Source organism: Aedes albopictus, chromosome 1, assembly GCF_035046485.1.
Source record: "Aedes albopictus strain Foshan chromosome 1, AalbF5, whole genome shotgun sequence".
Lineage (NCBI taxonomy): Eukaryota > Metazoa > Arthropoda > Insecta > Diptera > Culicidae > Aedes > Aedes albopictus.
This window is the reverse complement of record NC_085136.1, coordinates 60870872-60896900: the sequence shown is the minus strand read 5'-3', so window position 1 is coordinate 60896900 and position 26029 is coordinate 60870872. Positions and strand designations below refer to the sequence as shown.

General features: G+C 37.9%; 1 protein-coding gene across 1 annotated transcript; it reads right to left on the bottom strand.

Annotated features, from left to right (window-relative positions):
* Nucleotides 1–577: 577 nt before the first annotated feature.
* LOC134288442 (histone H3.3-like type 2) lies at nucleotides 578–1105 on the bottom strand. The gene is made up of 2 exons (XM_062853324.1): nucleotides 1082–1105; nucleotides 578–982 (listed from the first exon to the last, which is right to left on the bottom strand). The coding sequence occupies exons 1-2, from the start codon at nucleotides 1103–1105 to the stop codon at nucleotides 578–580; spliced, it is 429 nt and encodes a 142-aa protein (XP_062709308.1).
* Nucleotides 1106–26029: the final 24924 nt, after the last annotated feature.

Genomic DNA, 26029 nt, shown 5'->3' with positions numbered 1-26029 from the left:
GCACGGCCAGAGTGAACGCGTCACGCGACGCGGCGCGGATTTCCGATACGATTTATTGATTGTTATTCCTTTGCGAGCAAATTTCCGCGCCGTTCGTCCAAAGTCTAACACCGTACTCCAAACAGTTTTTAATTAGATTTTGTTTTAGATTGTATGGAGGCATTTTAAAATCTTCTCCTCACACTTAAATTAATTTGCCGAGGCCGGCAAAATAAATCGCCGAGAATCCAACAGCTGAGAGCTCGGTAAAAATCTCGGTAAAAGTTCAAATTGCCGACTAGCCTGCAAACTTGACAAAGATCAACTGTCAAACTTTGACGAGTGCTTTGGTAATACATTGCCGAAAACTTCGGCAAACATTATTACCGAAATTCAGTAAATGTTTGTTTTCTTTCATGCTTATTGATAAGAAGAAGTAAAATAAAACAAAAAAATATAATTACGTTAACAATTTTATTAACGCAAGCAAATAACGAAAACATTTTCTGTTTTTTTTTCAAATTCGAAATGGTTTCTTTATTTAACTAACCGCAATGGTAAAAACACAATTTCACACTTCTTCCGGGGTCACTTCCTCCTACGTTCCTACTCCTCGTACGCTTCGGCGTGATGGTGACGTTCTCGGCGTGAATCGCATACAGGCGGTGTCCTCGAACACTCCGACCAGGTACGCTTCGCTTGCTTCCTGCAGGGCAGCAAAGGCGGCACATTCGAAGCGCAGATCCGTCTTAAAAACACGCACCGAGCGCAGGAACGACAACGGACTTTTGGTAGCGACGGATTTTTCGTAGACGTCCCGACCGGTAAAGATGCGGCTCTGCCGGTCGAGAGAGCACTTTTGCGGGCGGCCTTTATTCCGATGGTTTGTTTGTACGGACCATCTGTGCTGGTGCTGGTAAAGTCCGGCAGCAAACACACTGGCACGTTTTTGGAGCGAGAATCCGGCACTCCTCCTGCAGCTCTCCATCTTCAAAACAACGAACTGAAAAGAAAATTAAAAGAGGCATTAATAAATAAATGAATATTAATATCAGAAGCTTAAACAGCATTAGTTAAAAGCGACTTTAATTGTTTTACTTACGAGAATCGTTTCAGCTTCAATCATCCTTGTTTTTCTAAGATGGCAGCCGGCAACGCGTTTCGTTTTCACTTTTGACAGATGCACTTTACCGAAATTCAGCAACATTATAGGATTGCCGATTGCTGTGGCAAAAAAGTTTGCCGATAATCAGCAATGAACGTTAATTACCGAAATTCGTTATTTTTGACAAGTTATTTTTGATGAACTGTCAAATTTTAACGACATTTCAGTCAAAATAACATTTACCGATTGAGTTCGTTATTTGTTATTACCGAGATCAAATTTGGAGATTAAGTGTGTAGAGATAGGATTTTTTCAAAACATCATCGCTTTTCTTCTTCTTCTTCACACAACATTAAATCACCAATTGTAGCATAGACTTAATACTAAGACATAAATGTCAGGAACAAATTCAGTTCGATTTCTGACGCCAGTTTTTCCCCCATGTTTCCCCCAGTAAAATCGCCCAATACTGGTTTTCTTAAAGCAACGCTTTCAATGTCAGTTGGCTCCGCCCGTTTTCATCAAAGCAAGACTGAGTTAGTGATAATGACAACGATCAAATCGCGCTTGTTTATTGACGTGTCGGGAAAGAAAAAAATCAGCACAATTTCCAACATTGACTTTGGTTTGTTTTTAGGAAATGTTTAATGGTTTTAGGTGTTCCGTCCAGCTGTAATTTTACCGGTGTGGCTAAAGGGGCAATTTTGTGTTGTCCCGGTTGCGGAAATCCTTCCGAACAAAGTAGTTGATCTTCTGACCAGTTAGTCCACTTGGGGCCAGACTGCCAGAGAATAGACATATCGTCCGGAGGAACCTCAGAAATGATACCAGAGGAAATTTTTTGGGTTATCCTCGAGCCAGCGTCTCACGCAGGATTGCTAGCATTTGAGTCGGAATTAGTTATACACGGTGGTGGTTCATTGCGACCCCCACGATTTATCAGCTGCTTTCATCCAATTGATCTCTTTTTCGAAATATAGTACTCTTCAAAAATCAACTGAATTGGTTGAAAGCCAGCATTTAAAATTTTGTTCTCAACTTTACTATGGCAGACTCTGTCAGGCAGAGTAACATTCTCAAAAAAGTTCATGCCGCCAACCGGTCTTGAACAAAGAACTCTATGGTTGACATGCTCACATGCTGATCACTCGGCCGTAAGAGTGACAGAGGACAAAACGCATTCAAGAGACTTTTGTGGTGTTATGGCCCTTGCCATGGTTTTTTAGTTTGGCGGACTTAGTTTGCTTTGATAATGATGGGCGGAGCAAACTGACATTAGAAGCGCAGCGTCAATGAAAATAGGATTGGGCGAATTTACTGGGGGAATGACTGGCGTCACAACAAAACCGCTACCTGCATATTGATTGTTGATTGTAGTGTCCGAGCCGAGCCAAAAATAACTGATCTGTTTCTATTCGGCTGATCCACCATCAGTTAAATCACTGTCACGTGATAACTGTAACGTGAAATAAATAAAAAAAAAAAATAAATAAATAAAATAAATAAATTCAACACCCAACCGTCCACGACAACAACACTCGCAAAACTGAAAATTCGGAAAATTCTGGCTGTAGCTGTCACACACGCTAAAATAAAAGCACCCAGTATAAACGCTAAAAGCAAAGCACTCAGGATGTGCGTTAAAATAAATTAGTTTTAATTTACCCATTATAGATACTACAATGACAACACGCAGTTGTAATGGGATCTAACATGAGGGCGGCAGTAAATAAACTTTTTCAACATTAAGTTGCTGAGTTTTCGCATTTTATTTTGTGTTTTCCAGTTGTTTGAAACTGTACCGTCCAATAAACAACGAAATTCAGGTAAATTGATTATGGAAAACTGCGATGGAAAGAATATCTTGCGTTGCGTTGTGGTAAGATGCTCCGTCGTGATGGTGGGTAAGACGGACTTCCACACACTGAAAGACGGCTTGCGGTAATGGTCAGCATAAAAATGTATATAGATTTATCATGGCAAATCGTCATCATCGACCCACAAACGCTTCTTGTGTGCATTTTGTTTCCTCTCACATCAACCAGTTCGATAGCCTAGTGGTAGCGTGCGAGGTTCTTGGTTCTTGGTTTGAATCCGGTTGGCAACAAAACTTTTTTTTTAACTGTTAATCGGGTCCATGGTAGAATTGAAAACATAATTCTGTTGAGATGAAACGAAACTCAGTCTGCACAAATTAAGTGGCGTTGTGTATTTAAATTGACCCTGCAGAATAGTAAATTCAACCGCAAGCCGTCTTTCAATGCAGTGAACGTTTCGTATCCACTATAGGGTATCAGGCGGACAAAAATCAGAAAAGTGACTTTCACCAATGCTTGTGCTAAGAGAAATCCAGAATTTCAAGTGTCTAGCTGATGTAGTTACAAAGATATTGTGCATCAAAGTTAAATAAAGCTAAAAAAGTCGACTGTCGCTAACAAATAACCTATAATTTCAAATCGATATTTTCTAATTTATATCATCATTATCTATTGGTTTCATTACACCATTGGTAAGCTAATGAAGCAAGCTTTTCAGCAAACAGGTGGCTTTGTGAAATAGTTGAACAATTGTAAGAAAAACGGTAAAAGAAGAAGTTGAAAAAAGCATGAAATTCGAATTTTGTTAATCGGCATCTTTTTTTACCACACATTCCCAGGCCCAAAATCAATTGAAGGTCAAACTTTAGGTCTACACTAACGTTTCTCAATGCGAAATGCTGCGGTAAATTGCGGTCTTGGGAGATTCTGCGTTATTTTTCGCATGGAAACGCCCTTTGAGATTTAACGACGATTCTCTAAAATTTTAAGCAATCATTTGATCATTCGAATTTTGATCATTCGAAGAGAAGAAAACAAAAAAAATAAGATAAAATCATACAAATCCAAACTTTTTATATATTATCAGTTATTCGGCCATATTGGAAATACGCCTTTTTCAAAGCTTGATCGAGTTGCTTAAAAATCTTCATTAACAATATATTTTGGCCGAACCAACTACAATAAACAAAGAAATTCTCGAAAATGTGATGAGCTTCGTGGCCGTGCGGCTAGAGGCGTCAGCCATCTAGGCGTTTCGTAAGCCTTGAAGTGTGGGTTCGATTCCCGCTCCAGTCGGGGACAACTTTTCGTCAAACGGAAAATTCTTCACTGGGCCACTGGGTGTTATGTGTGTTGTTCGTTGTCATATGTTAGTGCTTGTTGTTCAGTCTGTACAACCTCTGGTTGAAGACGGTGTAGTGTCTTTTTTTTTTTTTTTTTTTAATATTTTTGTCCGCCTGCTTGTATAGGAATCCCCCAAAGTGGAATCCCGGTAAGTCCAGGAACTTATTGTAATGAAAATTTTCTCGACTTCCTTGATCATACAGTGTTTTGTGCCTGCTACAAGATATTATGTTTCTAGTTCAAAACCGAATCAGCGACATTTTTTCTTTCACTTCCGCTGCTTTTGCCTTGCGTTAAACACAATGTCGGAAGTGGGACGCTGTATAGAGTACTTTGTGTACAATATAGCGTCCCACTTCCGACATTGTGTTTGTCGCAAGGCAAAAGCAGCGGAAGTAAAAGAAAAAAATTCGCTAATTCGGTTTTGAACTGGAAACATAATATACACATGCAAAATGATCATTGACAGAGGAAGCTCTCAGTTAATGCATAACTGTGTAAGTGCTCATAAAATACTCACTTAGCTGAGAAGCTGGCTTTGTCTCGGTGGGGACGTACGCGCCAAGATGAAGAAGCCTTGAAGAAAAACGCGTTCCACGGATTTATCTTGCAATCTGGCTCCTGAGGGAAAGAACAAAGTGCCGATGCAATTTCTTCGTTATTTGTTTCCGTAGCAAGCAGCTGGCTGGTAAAGCAAAGGTGGAATGCATAATACAGGAACGATGTTCAATTTTTCCAGTTTTGAATACATCAAGTGCACCAGGTGTTTGAATCGGATTGATTTTTCTTCAGCCTTGAAGAGAAGAAAAAAAAGTTCCGGTAGAGAAATTCAAATCTCTCGAATTTGATTGTTTTCTGTTTGACGTTTGGTTGGGGGGCACTTCCCTTGAATACAGTCGAACTGGAGTGCAGAGTACATTTGCGTCATATGTAGCACCGCAGAGGCGTTCTCTGATTCAGCTTAGCATTTCTACCCCGAATTCTATGAAAACAAACAGCAAATCCTAATCCAAACACGTATGTACACGTACCTATGATTCCCTCCGGTTCACTCAACCGCCTCACCACTCTCATCCGAACGAACCCTCCTCCATCATTTCTTATTCATTGCTGCTTGCCGTCCACCGTTGCACTGAAGCTGTATAGAGAGCTCGTTCGTACCTACTGATCAGCATCGGGCTGCTACAGCAGCAAAGCGTTGCTGCTTGCTCTGCGGTAGCATTGTGGAACACCGCCTGCTCCGTTTCGTGCACTGCTGGTGGCGCGCGGAATGGCTTGCCTTGATGGGAAATTATTCATGATTCATCGTTCGTTCGGTGGCGGAGGATGTGTGTGAATGTACCACAATGTGGAAAATCTTCATCGTTCTGTTTTGCATTATAAAAGTCGAGCAAAATACCTTTTGCTGGGAAATGACAATGGATACAGCTACTACCTCTTTGGTGGTTGTGAGATTAAAAAAACTGTTGCCGATGCGGATAAAGAACAATCCTTTCGATTGGGATTGAAGATAATTTGCATTGTATAGATTCACGTATTGATGAGGAGTAAAATATACTGTTTTTGGTCGCTAGATTTCAACATTAGTTTAAAAAACTATGAAAAGAGCTTGAGATGGATTGCTTGCCCGTAGTTGCTACTCCAGAATTGCCAGATCAGTTACACTCATGAAGGAATCAATGAGATAACTGCTTGGGATAACCGCGAATCTGCAGTATGTATGTAGGTGTTGGAGATTTTCTATTTTCAGGCTAGAATGGCGTATGCTACGTCAAATTGCAAGCAAATGTGAAGAAGGAGCAGGTAGTGATAATGCAATTCCTTCTGGATCTCCTCCAAGAGCTTCTATTGAAATTTCATCCGTGGTCTCTTTAGGAATTCATCCGACAATTTCTGGTTTCATGAATTTTCAGGCAATTACTTCTGAAAATCTTCTGCAACTGTTTTTTTTTATTTCCTCAGGAATATCCTTCAAGAATTTTACGTCAAATTCTCCAAGGAATTCCATCTACTACAGACACTACGAAAAGTCTTTGCAATTCATTGAGCCATTCCCGTAGTGTTTCTCAAGAATTGCTCAGGCAATTTGTTCTTTAATTTTGCAGGAAATTTCTCAAATATTTCTCTATTGAAGGGACATTCTCTTAGGACTACGCAATCTGATAATTCCTTAGGGAATTTATCTAGCAATTTCCAAAGGATTTCCTCCGGTGATTTATTTTACGATTCTTCAAGGTATTGCCGAAGGCTTAGAATCGCTTCGGCCTTTTTCTCAAAATTGCTTGGCCAATTTTTTCATTGGTTTCTCCGCCAGTTATTTAAAAATTTCTTGAGAAATGGTTTCGAAAAATCCTTTGTAAAGTTCTTTATGAAACACTCCGCAAAGCTATTGACGAATTGTACTTTTCCTTTTTTCTTTCTTTAAGAATTATCCGGCTTTTTTTCCGTAGGTTCAGGATTTCTTCAAAAACTCTGAAAAATTCTTCAGGAGCTCCTCCGCTGTTTTTTTTTTATTTCTTACAATTATCTTAACTATCCCTTGGGAATTTCTACAGCAATTTCCTCAGCAAATCTTCCGATGAATTATGTGGAAATATATTATTATTATTATTATTATTTATTAAAGAGGTTTTAACTTGGGTCATTCGCCTCTGTGTGGAAATATATGTGATGATTCCTAAAATACTTTTTCCAGAAATTCCTGAAATTCATATAAAAAATCCGTTGGAAAATGCTATGAGAACATTTTCATGATTGCCTCTAACAGTATCCTAAGAAATTTCTTTGAGTTTTTAAATTTCGGAATGCCTTTTGAAATTCATTTAGGATTATTTCTGGCAATTTTCTAGAAAATTTCTGCCGACAACTTCTTTAGGAATTTATCCGACAATTTCTTCAAATATTCCTTAAGACATTTAAGCTGAAATACTTAGCCACTGTTTTTAAAAAAAATATTACTGCCATTTTTTTCAGGAGTTCTTCTATGAATTTCTTGATAAATTTTTCATACAACTTCTTAAGTAATCGTAACGGCAGATAATTTACTATTTCTTTGGCAATGTTTGAGGGATTTCGAAAGTTTCTTCAAGAATTCATCAATTTGTCTAGAAATTCCTCCGACACATTTTTTCTCGTGCAACTAATTCAGAAACACCTCCAACAGCTTTTTTTGGTATTTATTTGAAGTTTATCAAACAATTCCTCAACAATTTCATCCATCTTTCAGGTACATATTTCTCTAGAAATTATTTTTGAAACTACTAAAGCAGTTTTAAAGAAATTCCTTCAGAAATCCTCATGCAATCAATTTGCAAACTCTTTCAGCGATACCTCTATCAATGCTTCCGGAATGCTTTTCTTTATGAATTTCTTCCGTATTTTATTTAGAAATTCCATCGGTAATTTAAAAAAAATCTTTTGCCCTGCTATTTTTTTTTCTATGAATTCCTCCAAAAATTACTTATGGAATTGGTCTGACATATTTCAAAAATTCAAGAAATATCTTTGGCAGTTTTACAGAAATTTCTGTAACAGTTTTATTAGAAGCTGGTCCTACATTTTTTTTTGGAATTTCTTTGAAAATTCCATTTTCCTACAGATAGTTTTGAAAGTGTTCCGGCCATCAACGATACCTTCGACATTTTTTTTAGAAATTCCTCCGGGGCGTTAGTCAGAAATTCTACCCGTGATTTATTTAAAAATTCCATCTTCTACTTTTCGAGAATTTCTGTGATGATATTTTATCGAATTTTTTCGTGATTTAATCGGATAATTCTTGAAGAATACTTCCAACAATGCCTTCAAGAATTATTCCGAATGTTTGTTCAGGTAATCCTCAAGAAATTCGCAGGGGAAATTCTGAGGAATTGTTAAATAAAATTTAGGACCAGTAATTTCTGAGTGCCGCAGTAGTTTCTAAGAAACTTTACAAAAGATTTTCAAAAATAATTGGCGGAGAAATTTCTGAAGGGTTTGCCTGAGAAATTTGAAACAGATTTTCCTCAGGAGGCCCAAGGGAATGTCTAAAAGAATTTCTCTAAGAAACTTGCCAAAGAAATTTCAGAAATGTAAAAATTTTCGGTGGAATTTCTGAAGAAATTTCGAGAAAAATTAAAAAAAAAATACAGTCGACTCTTCATGTCTCGATGTTCTACATCTCGATATCTCTCCCTATCTTGATAGTTTGATCGGTCCCTTCAGTCTGCATACATTTTTCCTCTCTACATGCCGGTATCTCCGTGTCTCGATATCTCCCTGTCTCGATATCATCTCGTTTATATTTTTGTACTAGATTTTCACTCTACGATATGCCTATTTCCACAGGTTACTAGACCTCGTTTCCTAGGAGCAAACCATTTTGGGAAGGCGTAGTGACATCTGTTTGTTGTTGTTTTTTTTCCTAGTTACGGCGTTTTTTTAAATCTAGTTTGCATAACAATTTTGATCTTAAATTCGATCTCTCCCTATCTCGATGGTCCCTTCAATACCGAGACCTGGAGAGTTGACTGTAGCCGGAGAAAGTCATGGAGCAACCGTCAAAAATATTTCGGAAGAAATTGACGCATACATACTATAAAAACACCTGAGAAGTAGATGAAGATGATCTTTTTTATGTAATTGCCAGAGAAAATTCTGAAAAAGTGAAGCATGAAATTTCCTTAGAAAATTCAAAAGAAATTGTTGAAGATATTCCCCAATTTCCAGAAAAGATAGAATTCCTCAAAGACTGTCAAAGAAGTTTTTAAAAATTTTGTTTTATTTTTTTGTAAGTGTAATGAAGAGAAATTCTGTAGGCGATTCTCGGAGAACATCCTTAAGAAATTTCCGGGAAATTGACGAAAAAACTCCAAAAGGAACTATCGCTGAGCTCCTAGAAGAATTCTCTTTCAATTTCTAAGAAAATCTGCTTCTGAAGGGATTTTCGAAATAAAAATCCTATGTATAATTTCCAGAAGATTTATTCAACGAATTTCCGGAGGCTATCGTATGAAAATAGCGTTGCTAATGCTCAAACAATTGCCAGAAGCATACCTGAAGAAAACCCCACGAGATTCCCAGAATGAATCTCTTAAGAAACCCTTTAAAATACGGTAATTTTGGTAGATGAATTCCTACAGGAATTTCCAAAGACATACCCATAGAAATTCCAAATACAAACTGTAAGAGGAATACTTCCTTAACAAATTAGCGGAGAAAAACCCGAACGAATCCCTGAGGAAAACAAAATGTTAGGGAATCTCAAACACCGAAGAAGTTAATTATAAAATCGCCTGTCTCCGGGCAAAACGGATAACCGAGAATGGCAATTTTGCCATTTTTTTATAAAATGTCAAGGAGATTTCCGGAGACACACCTGAAGAAATTGTCGAAAAGTTGCCTCAGAAATTCTTGAAGAAAACTTCGAAATAGTTTCTGAACAAATTGCCACAGGAATTCTTGAAGAAATTTATGTTGGAATTCTCCAAGAAATTCCCGAAAAAAAATAAATTAGAAAATTTCAGGAGAAATTCTTAAAAATGTCAGAATGCTGTCTAAAATAATGCCAACAGAATTTAAAAACAAATTGCACATGGAATTCCTAAAGTAGCTGTGGGAGAAATTACTGAAGAAATTGTCGACGTAGCTTCTAAAGAAATTGCTCAAGGCACTCCGGAAAAATAATTCGGAAAAATTCTTTAGGGAAGTTTCGAAGGGATTTTCAAAATAATACCTGAAGAAAATCCTCGAAAAACTGCATTTCCGGCAGGATCATTAATATACATCCAGAGGATATTGTCCGGATGAAACCTTGCTGAATTTTTCAGTGGTTTTTGGATGAATACCTAACGGAATTATTCGAGAAACTCCGATAGAAACTATCGGAGAAACTCGTGATTGAACTGTTGTACAATTTCTGAAGGAGTTTCTGAAGGAAATTTGAGAAAACTTGCCAGAGGCAATTGTGAAGGCTCTTGTTTAACAAATCTTTACAAATCCCTCCAACACCTGAGTTATGATTTTCGCATTTTAATAATTTCTTAATTAATTTTGATATTTCTAAAGAAATTCCTTCGGCAACTAATTCAGAGGTTTATCTGTAAACTTATTCAAATCCTGCAAGAAAAATGCCGGAATAATATCAAAACAAATTGCTTCCTTTAGCAAATGTGGGGGGAATTCCCAAAGAAGTTGTCGACGGAATTCCTGTGGGAATTATCTGATGAATTTCAGAAGCAAACTGTAGAGGTTCTCTCAGGAGAATTTCCGAAGGTGTTCCCAAAAGGGAATGCCGGAGAAAACTCTTGAAAAACTGAAATAATTGCCAAAGATTTTTTCAAAATTCACCGGAGGAAACCATTCTGTCATTTACTGCAGAGATTCTGCAGAAATTGTCGGAAAAATACCTAACGGAGAAATTTCAACTGAAACTGTCGGTGAAATTCTTGAAGAAACTGTCGTAGACTTTCTAAAACATCAGTTCCTTAAGGAATCAAAAGGAAATGCAGGAAAAACTAACCCGAGATATTCCACAAGAAAGTACTGGCACACAAAGTTTATGAAAAAACTATCGGAAAACTTTCTAAAAATTTTCTGAAGAAAACCCTGATACAGATTTCTGCAAAAAGAAATCCTTCAGAATGTCTTAAAGTAACTACTCTGCAAAATGCTTTATGGAATTCCTTCTGAAATTTCTTTAAAAACTCCTCCCATGATTTATTTCTTTAGGAAAAATTAGTTATTTTCCATTGTTTTTTTCCTGGCAACTCCCGAAGGTTTTATTTATTTTTTTTAACTTTTAAATATGATTTTTTCACTGTGATTAACTCTTCAGCCATTTTCCAAGGTTTCTCTGACAGCTCTTCTGGGATTCCTCAGATACTTCCAGAAGGAGCTCCTCTCAATCCCTAACGAAATTTCTTAAGGTATTTTTGTAGCACTTTTTCAAGAAACTCTTCTTGTATTTTTTAATAGGGACCTTCCTACAATTTCTTTAGAAATTCTTAAAAAAAAGAAATTCCTTGGGATTTTTCTCTCAGAAATTTCGCCTGCAGTTGTTCGGGGTTCCTTCTGCACTTTTTTCCACAGTTTTATATCAAGGAATTCCTCAGTCAATTTCTTTTGAAATCCCTCCGGCATGTGCTATGCTAATTTTTTAGAGGATGTGATTAATTCAATACAAATATCTCCTTTACGAACACCTCTGACAATTTCTTTTAGAAATTCTTTCTATTATTTATTTTTAGAAACTCCTTCAGAAATGCTCTCCGAGAATTCGTTAAGCAATTTATGTAAGAGTTAATCCGAGAATTTTTGTTTTACCCTTTTCTGTCAATTTCTTCGACTTTTTATTCAAGGTTTCTTTTCTTAAATTCTTCCGATAATCACGGGGGTAAATAGTTTTGGGATTTCCTTTTTTTAAGGATCTCTCCGGCATTTTTTTCCGAGTTGCCTCCAGAAATTTATTATGAAATTTCTTTGACAATTTATCAAGTAATTGTTATGACAATCTCGTAAAAAAATCCTCTAATTATTTCTTTAAGAACTTCTTCGATAAATTTAAGGTTTTTTTTTCACGAATTTTGTAGGCAATTACTAAGGCAACTTTTTTCGGATTTCATCAAGGATATCTTTTAGGAATTTTACGATGATTTTTTCTAGGATTTCCTTCTACTATTTTTTTTCAGAGAGTTAAGAGTTCCTCTGGCTATTTGTTTTTCAATTCTGCTGGAAATTCCCCTAAATCCGCCAATTCTTTAGAACACTTCTGACAATTTCTTAAGAAAACATATTCTTCAGGAATTCCTCAGCCAATTTCTTCTAAAAGTTTACCTGTAGTTTCTTGACCAAAAAAATAAAAAAAGCTATCGTATAACCCCTAGAAGAATTCTCGGAGAATTTTCAAAAAACTTACATCCAAGAGATTCCCGAAAAAAAACTGAATAAAATTGCGAGATAAAAATCATAAAAATACAAAGAGAAATTCTCAAACAATTGCTGAGGAATCCCTGGAAAATCCGTCAGAGGATTTCTCGAAAGAATTCCGGACAGAAATCCTTAAAAGTATGTGAAAAACTCCTGGAAATTTTGCCGGCAATTTTTCTAAATCAAATGCCATTAAAACTCCTGAGAAAATGTTCAAAGGAATTGCCAATGAAATTCTGCAATTCAGAAGCAATTCACAAAGTATATCCAGATATATCCTTCAAATAACTCACAAAGAAATTCGCTTAAGTATTCCCAAAGATTTTGTCGCAAGAATCCCTGAAGGAATTGCTGTAAGAATTTGTGAATCAATTGTTGGAGGTATCTCCCAATTCTTCTAGAATTCCAACAGAAATTCCAACCATCTTGCTTATTCCTGTGATTTCTCCAGAATTCTCACAAAGATTTTTCTCGGAATGCATTCAGGGAAATTTTTCGGAGTTTCCTTACAGAGTTTTCTCTGTTATTTCACCTTGCAATCTTCAAGGGATTCTTCCGGATTTCTAGCATTTCCCCTTGAATTCTTTCCAGAACTTTGTTCAGTGATTTGCCTAGGATTTTTTCAAGTATTCTTTTTGAAATTTTCCAGTGATGTTCTCCATGCTTTCCACGGAATTCTTCCTCCATGCTCTCTGGGTTGCCTCTCGGAAATCTTCTAGGATTTTGTACTAGAATTCGATCAATGACTTCTGATCTGGAATTCCTCTCACATTTTCTTTTTCAATGATCTTTTCCAGAAATTTTCCGGCAGATGCTTTTTCTGAACATTCCTCCATATTCCTCTTGCACATTCTCTCTGAGATGCATCTCGTACTTTTTCCAGAGGATTCTCTTAGAGCTTTTCAATTAGATCTTCTGGATATTTCTCCCAGGGATCTTTAGGAACTTCTTTAAGGTTAATACTAATTTAGGAATTCTTTCAAAGTTTGCCCTTCCAGTCATTTCTTTCGCAAATTTTACAGGAAATCATCGTTTAAACCTTTTCAGGAATTCCTCCGGCTTTTTACAGAGTTTTCTGAACATTTTTTACGGATACTCCTTTTGTAAATTTTCCAGGTATTTTTGCCGGAATTTTTCAAATATTTGTTCTAGATTTTTTCTTAAGATTCCATCTGTTGTTTTAAAAAAAAAAAATCCAGGAATATAAAAAAAAAATCTCAAAATAAAAAAGGGAATCATCCAAAACCATTTTAAGGATTTCTTTCAGAACTCTACCAGGTTGTCTTTCATAAGTTTTTTTGTACGGATTTCTGCCGAACTTTTTTATTTGCCTATAATTTTCAAGGGCTTCACACTCGAAGATCTTCCATGATTTCTTGTCAGATTTATCAGGGAATTCTACCGGAACTCTTTGGGAGTCCTCCCGGAAGTCTTTCAGAAAACATGCTTTCTTTCGGCATTCTCACAAGGAATTCCTCTCGGCATCCTTTCAAGGATTCCTCCTGTTTTTTTTATCCTGGGATCCATCTCGGTATTCCTCCGAAGATTATTTCCGGAATTCTTTCAGGTATTCTTCCAGGATTGCCAGAGACATTTCTTGCAGGGAGTTCTTTCTGTCAAAACTCTTTGAGAGACTCTTACATTGATTTCCTCCAGAATTCTCTATAGATTGCCTTCTGAAATTGTGCATTCCTTACTCCAGCATATTGGAATTCTTCTAGGAATTTATTCCAAAATCATTTCAGTAGTCATTGCAGATTTCCTTCAGGGAGATCCTTCCTCTTTGAATTATTTTCAAGTTATCCCTGGAGTTTCTCCAAGGATATTGCCCGGAATTGTTTCCGGGAATCAACCCGCATTTTTTCAGGAGTTATTCCGTGAATTCCTTCAATAACTCTTCCGTGGAGGAATTCTCAAAGAAATTACCAGTGAGGTAAATGAAGAAATTGTCGAAGTAATCCATTAAAGGTTTGATGAGGTTGGCAATTTTGCCATGGAATTCTTTAAAACAAATGCCAAAGAAATTCCAGAAAAAACCTTTAAGAAATTTCCGGAGGAATACCTAAAGACATTGTCGAAGGAGTTCCTGAAATAGATGCCAAAGAAATTCTTGAAGAAACCATCGAAATAATTTCCGAACAAATTTCCAGAAGAATTCTTGAAGAAATTTGCATAAGAATATCCGAAGAAATTTTCGAGAAAAAATTGCCAAAAAATTCAAAAAAAATGCCTGATGCCTAGACAGCATAAAAAGCTCCTAAAAGAATCTTGAGAAGAATTCCGAAAAGAATTGCCGTTGTGATTTCTAAAAAAATGCTAGAAGAATTTAAGAATAGTTGCATAAGGAATTCTTGAAGTAATTGTGAGAGAAATTACAGAAATTTTCAGAGGAGTTCCTGAAGAGGCTTTCGGATGAATACTTAAGCAAATTATCGAGTAAATTCCAAATAAAATTATCGGTGAAATTCTATAATTAACTGTCGTAGAATTAATGAAGGAACTACTCCTGAACAATTTTGTGAAGCGAACCTGAGAAAACTAACCATAGGCAGTTGTGAAGGTAGTTGCTTCACAAATTTCTCCGAAACCTTGTTTATGATTTTCGGATTTCAACAATTTTTTTTATGAATCATCCGGAAATTTCTAAACGGATTTTATTGGGAGACTATACCGCTATGCGGCATTCGTCTCTAAATTTTCGTAGGAATTTCCTCAAAATTGGCCGGAGTATATTATGCTGGCATCTACTAGAGAGTTTCTGAAGAAATTGACGGAAAAATATCTGCCGGAATAATCAGATGAAAAGAATAGAAACTGTCTGAGAAATTTTTGAAGCGACTGTCGCAGAATTTCTGAAGAAATGGCCTCTGAAGGAATTACCAAAGAAAATCCTGGAAAAGCTAATCAGAGAAATTCCGTAAGAAATCACAGTTGAAATTAAAAAAAAATAAAAAAAAAAACGTCAGTGAACTTCCTAAGGGTTTGCTGAAGACAACCCTGGAATAGAATGCTTAAACAGAGTTCCTTCAGAATGTCTGTTGGTTTTTACTATGCAAAATGCGTTTGGGCATTTCTCCTCTTTAAAGTCACTTAGTTATTTTTCATTGAAGTTTTTTTTTGAAAGATTCCTTCAGCAATTCCTCTGTTTTTTTTGAAAATTCTTCAAAAATTTAATTACGAATTTTTCAGGCAGCTTTTTTTAACTTTTTAATATGATTTTTATTTTTCTGTGTTAAACTCTTCACGTCACAGTAATTTCTTTGTGATATCGATGGCGATCCCCAGCCATTTTCAGGGTTTCTTTGACAGTTTTTTCTGGGATTGCTCAAAAGCAGTTCCTCTGAAAGTTTTTTTTGTAGGGTAACTTATCACTGCGACCATTTCTCTGATCTATTGTCTCTGAAAGTTTTGTTTAAAGTTTCTCCTGTAATTTTTCAGGAACTCAAAGACATTCTTATGAATTCCTCAGGAATTTTTCATAATTCCCGGCGACAATTTTTTGTGAAGTCATCCTCTTGAAAAAAAAAACAATTTTTCGGAAAATTCCTTTCTAAACTTAATTTAGATATTCCGTGGGCAATTTTTTTTTTTAAATTCCTCCGGCTTTTTGGAAATTTCTTCAACATTTGGTCCAGAAAATCATATAGATACATCTCCGGCAATCGTCCTTGAAAATCCTCAAGAAATTTTCCCTTGATAAATACTCAGACTTTTTTTTCATTATTTCTCAATTTTTTTCAGCAGTTATCTTAGGATTTACTCCGGTAATTCGTTAAGAAACTGATTCAAAAATTCCAGTGGAAACACCTCTAGCATTTTTTTCAGAAATTCTTCAAACAACTTGTTTTGAGTTTTCCCCGATATTTTTGCAGGACATTCTTTCATAAATTTATTATGTAGTTTGGTTGGGACTTCTTATCATTAGTGCGGGGACTTTTCTCTGGCAATTAGTTTGGGTATTTCTTCGAAAAGTACCTTGGAAACTCCTTCAGTATTTCAGACAATTTTATGAACTTTTCCGAAAATTCAAATTTTTTTCAAGAAGTTTTACGATACTCTTATAGTAACTTCTCCGGATTTCCCTTGATAAATTGCTCAGGTATTAACTTCATAATTTCTTTTTTTGAACAACATTTCGTTTCGTGGGGGTTTTTGAAGCAATTTTTTGACAGTTCAAACGAGCCAACAATTGACCAAAATCGAGGAGTTCGTAGAAATGGTTGTGACTGTCACTATCGAGGGTTCCATCAATTTCAGCAACAACGGAACATTATTTTCTAAAATATTTTTAAAGACTAGGGTTTATGCTAATTTCTTCGGGAGTTTTTGCGTCTTGAAGAAATTCAGAGATATTTCCTACAATTCATTTCGCAAATCCACTTCTTCAAGAATTTTTCCGGCAATTTCTTCCAAAACTCCTCCGACAATTCTTGTAGAAATTCCTTTGTATATTACCATTAGAATAACTAGCCGCAGAAGTCCAATGTCGCGACTGTTCGTGTGACTAACATCTAGTTTGCCACGCCCTTACAGCGTCAGTAGCGGTACTAGAAGTGTCAAATAAATTTTGTTTACCATAACAAAATATCCTCTACAAGCTGGACAATTAAAAACAATCAAATATTGCAATTAAAGTTATTAATTTAATTAAATAGGAAAAGTGACTACAGCGCCATTGGAGTTCTAGTGTATTTCTATTATATTACCTTAGTAACTGCCCCGGAATGTCCTTCTGGAAATAATCAGTAAAACGATTTGCAAATTACTTCGGCAAGTCCAGTAGGAATTCTTCTTTATTTTTGAGAAATTTTCCAATTATCTCTTTGGAAATTCGCAGTTTCTCTTTCGGATATTTTTCAAAAATTCCATTTGAAATTTGCCTCTATTTCAGGGATTTTCTCTGAAGATTATTTTGGGGAGATTTTCCCATAAATTCCTCTGGGATTATTATTGGATTTTCCTGGTAATTTCATCAGGAGTTCCTCCGGAAGTTTATTCAGGAATTCTTCCAGAAATTCCTCAGGCAATTCCTTCACAAATTCATCCAACGTTTTGTTTATAATGTGTCGGAATTTGGGAATACATACTACTCTTTAAAATTAAGCGAGTCGCACAAATTCGTAGAATTTGGGAATACCTTCTGCACTTTTTTTCAGAAATTTATCCATAAATTGTTTCAAGAAATCCTCAAAGTATTTGCGGAGAAAAATCGTGAAGTATATCCAGAGGAGTTCCTAATGGAAATATTGAACGTATTCTTAATGAAATTTTGTTAAATTTTGCTTGAGAAATTCCTGAAATAACTTGTGGTGGATAATTTTCAGAAAAACTTCCAATCATACTTTAAAATTTCTCAAATTTCTCGAATTTCTTAAAGAATTGCTGGAGAAAATTTGTAATTTTCTACAGTCTACAGTATTAAACGCAATAAAACTTGGAAAGCTCAAGACTTCGAACTAAGGACCTTTTGCATATCAATCAGAAGCGGTGATCGTGAATCCACCAAGGCCGTTTTATTAGTTCAAAAACAATTGAAATGCTTACCAAACATTATAATCCGTGTTAGCAATAAAAGAAAAGCGTGTGTTGTTTCAAAATAAAGCTTTTCAAAACACATAAAATGAAAAGTACGCGTTGGAATGTTATTCGACATAACTTTCAAAATATAAAATTAGCATATTCCTGTTCACTGTTATTACATATTACCATTCGAAACAATCATCTGAAGGGGCTCCATTGTCAACTCATTAAATTGAGCACCCTCATCAAGCGAGCGTTGGAATAACCGTTTTCGTTTTAATCGCCACACTCACTCTGTGGAACATGATAGTGTGTTCTGCTTGATGTTCTAGAGCATCGGCGAAACAAGTGGCACTTCCTGTAGTAGCTGTTCTCGTTCCCTATCCACCAACCAGCCTTCGCCACCGCCATTTAGCTACTGGCATCAACATCATTTTAATGATTTCAAAACGACCGTCCTACTGCAGTCCTATCCTAGCAGGCCAGGCCATCATGAATGATAATTTTCATGGGTGACTGTGTTTGAATATAATGCGTGCGATTATATAAATTAGAGCCATGCGGAAGGTCCAAAATGGCTTTGGGCACAGTAAGTGGGGAAAAGCACGCAAAGGTCAAGCTGGACCAGTAGGCCAGAGAGATCTCTTTGCCATGCCAACCAAATGCTGCGAATGTTATGGGATGATGACGGTAGAGATGGAGGAGGTGCTTATACTAATGTTAATGGTCGCAAATTTACGACCGCACCAAAGCAACCAAAACAAATGGATTTAATATGCATGTGGTGATTGTTTGGTTTTAGAGAGGCAACGGAATGATTAAGGAATGCCAGGCGTAGTGGGAAGCAAATGATGCACGATATAATTGAAGTTAGATGGTTATGGAGCCTTCTGAAAGGGTATATATTTTGTCGTTGAGATTGGCCCTTGGTAATAGTACCAGGCTTTGCTTGGCGCTTCCAAGCCTCTGGGAAAACTCCCTCTTTTAGGCATTTCTGTATAGCAGACCTGATCATCACGGGAGCCTTTGTAATAGCTATTTTTAAGGCCAAGTTTGGAACTCCGTCCGAACGTGGGGCTTTATCTACGCTCAAGGGACTTTGCTATTCCCGCAAGATCCTCATCGGTGACCCTCCCCTCATTGCCAACCCTAGCCTCCAGAGGCCTTACGAAAGGAGGCCCAATACTAGGGTGATGACGTGGAAAGAGCCCCTCGATGATCCCCTCAAACTTCTCTGAAGACTGCCATTACACCTCTTGTCTTGACCATCACGATCTTGTAGGCATCACTCCACGGATTTGCATTCTGACACACTGACAGATACCCTCAAAGCATCTACAGGGGATGGCCAAAATGTTTGGGATAGGCAACTTTTTTTCTCCCACAAAAAAAATTCAACATGCTGTAACTTTTCATAGAATGCATCAAAAAATCTCAAATTTTGACTGTTTGTCAACCTATTATATGTGCATCATTGGTACAAATTTGGGCTCGATTGATTCATTTTTCGCGAAGTTAGAACCGTTCGGGTAAAACAGTATTATTTGGACAACTAATTTTTGAACTGTCATATCTCGGAAACAAGTGAACCGAATTGAATGAATTTTTTAACGTTTATCAACAATATATTGATTCTTAATACGACGTTATAAAATGCAATATTTTCTCACGGCGAATTAAGTTAAACTTGGTTGAAATTTTTACCCATATAGAGGAAAATAAGTCAAATTTACAATACCACACAAAAATTAATAAATGTGTTCTTCCTTCAATCTAAATAGGCCCTAATATATCTGATTACAGATAACTTGAGAACAGGAGTTGAAAATCTTTGGATATCACCACTAAAATTGATTGACATTGATGTAAAAAAATTAAATTTTTTTGAGAAAAATCCAAAAAGTGTCAATCCATGATAACTTTCTTCAACGTTTGAAAAGTACCTATATTTTAATAGTTTGTGAAGCATTTACATATTGTTAGTGTACGTTCAAAATTTCATTCAATTCGGTTTATTGGTTTCCGAGATATGACAGCTCAAAAATGTGTTGTATAAAAAATAGTGTTTTACCCGAACGGTTCTAACTTTGCGAAACATTAATTAATCGAGCCCAAATTTGTACCACTGATGCACATATAATAGGTTGACAAACAGTCAAAATTTGAGATTTTTTGATGCACTCTATGAAAAGTTATAGCATGTTGAACTTTTTTGTGAGAGAAAAAAAGTTGCCTATCCCAAACATTTTGGCCCCCCATTTGGCCACATAGGTCTTCAGCCCATCCGACCGGTACAAGAAGACGTTGTGCGCAGCGAACTAGGAGGGTCGACCAAGTGGAGGACGATCTGCGGATCCTTCGCAGAGTGCGGAACTGGAGACAAACAGCCATGGACAGAGTGGAATGGAGATGGCTACTATGTACAGCAGAGACCACCCGGGCTTAGCCTGATCGGTAAAGTAAGTAAGGTCTTCAGCGCGACTTTAGCGGTAGCGAACTCCATCGCCGCCGTTGGTTTCGCTCTTCCTCATGCCCATTGCATCCGCCACCTAGTCCCCGTAGGTAAGCACGGTGGAGGTCCGCAATCGCTTGAGTTCACCAGTAAGCCAGTGGTCTCCCATTTATAGGCTGGACTTGCCTAGGCATGGTACCATCGCACGAACGCGAGAGCATCGCTACCACTCCACATTGGTCGGGCTCCATACAAAGGGGCGGCCAAAACTCACAAAAAACGGAATTGATATTTTTAAACTTTTTTTCACCTTATAACAAAGATAATGTATTGTAGTTTTATGATTCTTAATTAAAAGCATACCAGCTTTTGTATTTCAATGACATTTTCACTGCCAAAGTGGCCTAAGTCATAAAATTGAAAAATGAATTATTCGAAAAAAGTAAAATAATAATATTTTGAGAATGGAATATATGTTTTATGTTATCCAGCATATGAAAGCTTGTTATTGGAATGTTTGAATGCACGTATAGTGCAAAATTAATATGTCACAAAACTTTTCAAATTTTCATATATTGTACCTTAGGAATTTTGGCAATTTTTAAGTTAAAAAACGGTTCGTGTCGTCACTTGTCGCCGCAATTTCGAATAGTACATCTTAAACATCATGCTTAGGGCTGCATAAAAACGTTTAAACTTTTTGCAGAAATTTGCAGTTTTTCAAATTAGAATTATTTAAAAAAGTCATGTTTTTTCATATGTTTTACGTATTGAAGTTACGTAATTTTTGAATACCCAATTTTAAACACTAAAAATACTATATAACATATCTAGACAACCTATAACTTCGATTAAACACCTAAAAAGAGTTTTGGCCGAACTTTATCTTTTTCCGACCATTGTGCACTCGTCGCTGTCTAAACCAAGTAGGTTTCGCTCACGGCTAAGCTCCTCCCTAAATACCCCCCTTCGTCGATGTATGATAGCTTTCACCTGCGAGGGCTTGGCCTTGGCCTAGCCGCCTCTTCCACTACTCGCTGTCTGCTGTTGTTGTACACTTAAACCTCTTTTTATGCATGTTATTTTTATGCACTTTTAATTTATGCACCTTTTTTATGCCCTGCATAAAACAAAGAGAAAGCTACTCAGAGCCAATATTGTGCATAAGAATATTTCATAATGACGGGAACTATTGCAACGGCTGCCAAGGGGTGTTTATAGAGGAGAGCAAAGGAAAATTACAGGTTCGTTTTTGGGTGTTTCCGAAGGTCTGATGTGCGTTACATGGGGTCCGAGTGGGGCTTAAGGGGGTTTCGGTGTCATTTCAGGAAGTCTCAGAGCATTTTAGGCAGGTTTCAGAGGCGTTACGGAGGCGTTTTTAGGGGTTTTGATTCAGGAAGATTTTTTGAGGCATTTCAGGATGTTTCAGACCATTTTCGGCGTGATTCAGAAGCGTTACGGAGAAGTTTTGGAGTGTTCGCAGCTTCTCAGGTGCGTTACATTGGGTTCGAGGGGGTTTAAGAGGAATTTTGGAGACATTTCAAGAGTTTTTGAGCATTTTTGGCGGGATACAGAGGCGTTACTTAAGTGTTACGAGGAGTTTTTGTGGGGTTCGAAGCCTATCAGGTGCGTTACATGATTTTGGAGGCATTTCAGAATGTTTCAGACCATTTTCGGCCTGATTAAGAGGCGTTATGAAAGCGTTACGGAGGAGTTTCGGGGGCTTTGTGGCCTCTCAGGTGCGTTACATGGGGTCCGAGGTGGTTTAGGGGGGATTTTGAAGGCATTTCAAGACGTTTCAGAGCCTCTTCGGTGGGAATCGAAGACGTTACGGAAGCGTTATGGAGGAGTTTTCGTGGGGTTCGGAGCTTCTCAAGTGCGTTACATGGGGTCCGAGGGGGTTTAAGGGGGATTTCGGAGGCATTTCAAGACGTTTAAGAGCATTTTCGGGGGATTCGGGGGCGTTTCGAAAGCGTTACGGAGAAGTTCTCAGGGGTTTCGAAACCTCTCAGGTGCGTTACATGGGGTCCCCGGGGAGTTTAAGGGGGATTTTTGAGGCTTTTTAAGAAGTTTCAGAGCAGATTCTGAAATACATTAAAACGCCCCGCAAACCTCTTGCAACGCCCTTTTAAGGCTCCTGAGATCCCTTGAATGGCCCCTTAAGCCCCTTGGAACGCCCCTGAAACCCACTTAATACTATTGAAATACCCCAGAATTCCCCGTAATCCCATGAGAACACCAAAAAATCTTGACAGAACACCCTTCAGAAGGCTCCTCAAATCTCCCGAAACAACCCCTAAAATGCCCCTAAAGCCCCTTGGAACCCCCTTTTTGGGTTCTCTGGGAACTTTCTGGAAACCCCCTTAGCCTCATATTAACTGCCCAGGAGCAAGACCTGTTCTCGCGAACTAGATCCTCTAATTAAAGCCCAAACTTAATTTATGCATAAATTTCCCTCTTTTTATGCCTTTTTTAATTTATGCACATTTTTAATTTATGCAGTCCCAGCCATGTGCATAAAAAGAGAATATTTACCTAAATGTATTCATTACCAAAATGGATTCAGTTCATTACCTAAATGGATTTCAAGGTTGCAAAGAAGTTTGAGAAGGGCAAGTGGCTTGCAGATGCAAAAAGGAAGGGGTGAAAGCTTCAAAGCTTTCAGATGTAAAGGGGGATGGTCAGAGGGATTTCAAGGGAGTTTTTAGGGGGGAGGGGGTCAGAGGTATTTCTATGCGTTTCAGAGCGGTTCAGGGCTTTTCATGAGGTTTCAGAGGGCTTTTAGGGGGCTTCATATGCTCTCAGTTGAACTTCACGGGAGTTTTAGAGGCGTTCCAAAGCGTTTCAAGGCGTCTCAAAGCGTTTGAGGAGGTTTCAGAGGTGTTTTAGGGGGCTTCAGAGGCTTTCAGGTGCGTTTCAGGGGTTTTAGAAGCGTTTCAAGGCGTTTCATGGCGTTTTAATGCGTTTCAGGGCGTTTCAGGTGTAAAGGGGGGTTAAGTTGGCTTCAGAGGCTCGCGAGTGAATACCACGGAGGTTTCATGGGGGTTTCAGAGGCGTTTCAAGGCGTTTCATAGCGTTTCAAGGCATTTCAATGCGTTTCAGGAGGTTCCACAGGAGTTTTAGGTGGCTTTAGAGGATCTTAAGTAAATTTCACGGAGGTTTTATAGGGATTTCAGAGGCGTTTCAAAGCGTTTCAGGGCGTTTCATGAGGTTTCACAGAGAATTAAGGAGGCTTCAGAGGCTCGCAGGTAAATTTCACGGAGATTTTAAAGGGGTTTTAGAGGCATTTCAAAGCGTTTCAAAGCGTTTCAAGGTGTTTCAGGGCGTTTTAATGCGTTTCAGGGCGTTTCAGGGGGTTTGGAGGGACCTTAGGGGGCTTGAGAGGCTCGAAGGTGAATTTCATGGAAGTTTCATGAGGGTTTCATATACGTTTCACAGCGTTTCAAGATATGTCAATGCAATTCGGGGCATTTCAGGAGGTTTCCCAAGGGTTTTAGGGGGCTTCAGAGGCTCGCAGGTGAATTTCTCGTAAATTTCATAGTGATTCAGAGCGTTTCAAGGCGTTTCAAGCCGTTTCAAGACGTTTTCAGGGTTTCCAATGGGTTGCAGGGCGTCCTAGGAGGCTTTAGGAGGGTTTTGGGGGGCTTCAGAGGCTCGCAGGTGAATTTCTCGCAGGTTTCATAGGGGTTTCAAAGGCGTTTCAAAGCGTTTCAAGGCGTTTTAAAGTGTTTCAAGAGGGTTAAGGGGGCCTCAGAGGCTCATGGGGTTTCATGGTGGTTTTGGAGGAAATTCAAAGCGTTTCAAGGCGTTTCAATGCGTTTCAGGGTGTTTCAGGAGGTTTCAGAGTGGTTTCAGGGTGGTTCAGAAGCTCTCAGGTAAATTTTATGAAGGTTTCATGGGGGTTCTAGAGGCGTTTCAAAGCGTTTCAAGGAATTTCAAAAGAAATCTTGGAAGAAGTTCGTGAGATGGAACCTGTTAGGAATCTTAGAATAAACTCCTGGAAGGACCCCAGAGGTAACTCAAGAAGGAACCCCAAAAAATATCAGATATTGCTCCCTGAGAAATCACAGAAGGAAATTCTGTAGGTATACTAGAAAAAAAATAGTGGAGAAACCACGGAAAGAATTCCTGGAAGAATCTCAGGAAAAATTGCTCGGGTAATCTTGGAGGAGGTGATCCTAGAGGGACCTCGGAATCAATTTCTAGAGAAATTTCGGTAAGAATTAAAAAAAAAATCCAGGAACTCCTAAAATAGTCTCGCCAGCACCTCCTTTAACCGCAACATTCTCATACGGTATTCCTCAAGTAAACCAGGAAGAATTTCTGGAAGAATCCTGGGAGTACTTCCTGGAGAAATTCTGGCAAGAGCTCTTGAATGAATCCCAGAAGAACGCTCTTTAGGAATCTCAGAAGAAGTTCATAGAAGGACCCCAGACGGAACTTCTGAAGGATTTAAATAAATTCCCAGAAGAATCTCATCAAGAACTCCCTTGGAGTCCTACAAGAGACTTCTGAAGGAGTCCTGAAACAGATTTGTGAGGAAATCGCGAAAGATTCCTGGGATTCCGTCATCATGTCATAAATCAGCACACTTTCTCACGCACGCACACCCCACATTTTGAATCTCATCAAACCTAGGATAGGATGTGACAACAGAAATTCGCCTGCCTTGCTATTTTTTCGTTCGATTTCGTCGATGATGAAAATCCAGTGCTGCCACTTTTCTTTATTACAAATCTTTCAAACGATTTAAATTTAACGATTGGTATTTGAATACATATTTTGCACTGTGAATCATCCCGGACAGAGGTCAAGTACTGACGATCAAAATGTGATATTGGTTTGTTTGTGGTAAGAGGTAAAAGTACTGAAAATAATAGCAAAAAAATGTTCTTGAACCATCTAACCAATAGCAAAATTTGATATTCCAAGATCAATCAAATAGCTCACTGCTATTGGTTAGATCTTACCAAGAGTTAAATGTGCTATGGTGATGATGCTCCAGGAGTAAAATTGAGATATTATTTTCAGTACTTTTACCTCTTATCTTAAACAAACAAATATCACTTTTTGATCTCCGTATCAAAATATGATATTATTGAGCGTTTTTACTCTGCTCGGGATTATTTGAAATTGAAATAGCATAATTTGCAAGTAAAATTGATTTCAAACGAAAGGTTCTTTCATTTATTGTGAAACTAGCAGTCCCGGGAAACGTCATACTGCCTGCCTACTATGTTTTTTGACATCCAGTTCCATGAAGAAATGCCCTTCAAAATGGAATTTCTGATTGTTTTTTCGTACGAACATGTCGGAGCCCTGGCGGAATGCAACAGTGAAAGAATCATGTCGATCTGTTGACCCGTTCCCGAGCCTATTCGTGACATACAAACAATATTAATGTTCAGCCATGGAAGCCACTTAGGTTGATATACAGTATCGGACAATAAAAATGCACCAAAGCCGTTTTCCCAAGATCGCAGCAGGCGTTGTTGCGAACGGGTGTGTTTTGCTTGTCACGTTTTCTTCGCGTTCGCAAATTTCACAATTCCGCTGGTGGTTTGGTCGGAACTACGCCACCCGGAAAGTTTTGTCACGTGTGAACGCGTTGATTTTGCTTAGATTAGAATGCTGAATTGTGAATAAATATTGAAGCAAAGTGAATTTTGACAAACCAGTGCGAATAATAAAGTGGGTCCTTTTTTGCGCGTTCTCAAAACGAATTTTATTCGACGATTTCGCTGGTGGTTTGGCCGGTATTACGCCACCTAGTCAGTTTTCCGCGTATGAGAGTGTAATTCTTCAGCGTAGTATCATTCGGGAGTTTCGGTGTGATGCCAGTAATCGCTGACTCGGTTGATCGCTCCACATCGTTTTAAGTGTACGCGGCTCAATCATATTTCGGTCGTT

What these genes read in the sequence shown, in the direction of transcription:
- LOC134288442 (XM_062853324.1), bottom strand. Translation starts at nt 1,105, where the DNA reads ATGATTGAAGCTGAAACGATTCTC. An exon ending in TTGAAGCTGAAACGATTCTC is followed by an intron (nt 983 to 1,081) that starts GTAAGTAAAACA and finishes TTTTCTTTTCAG; the next exon opens with TTCGTTGTTTTGAAGATGGA.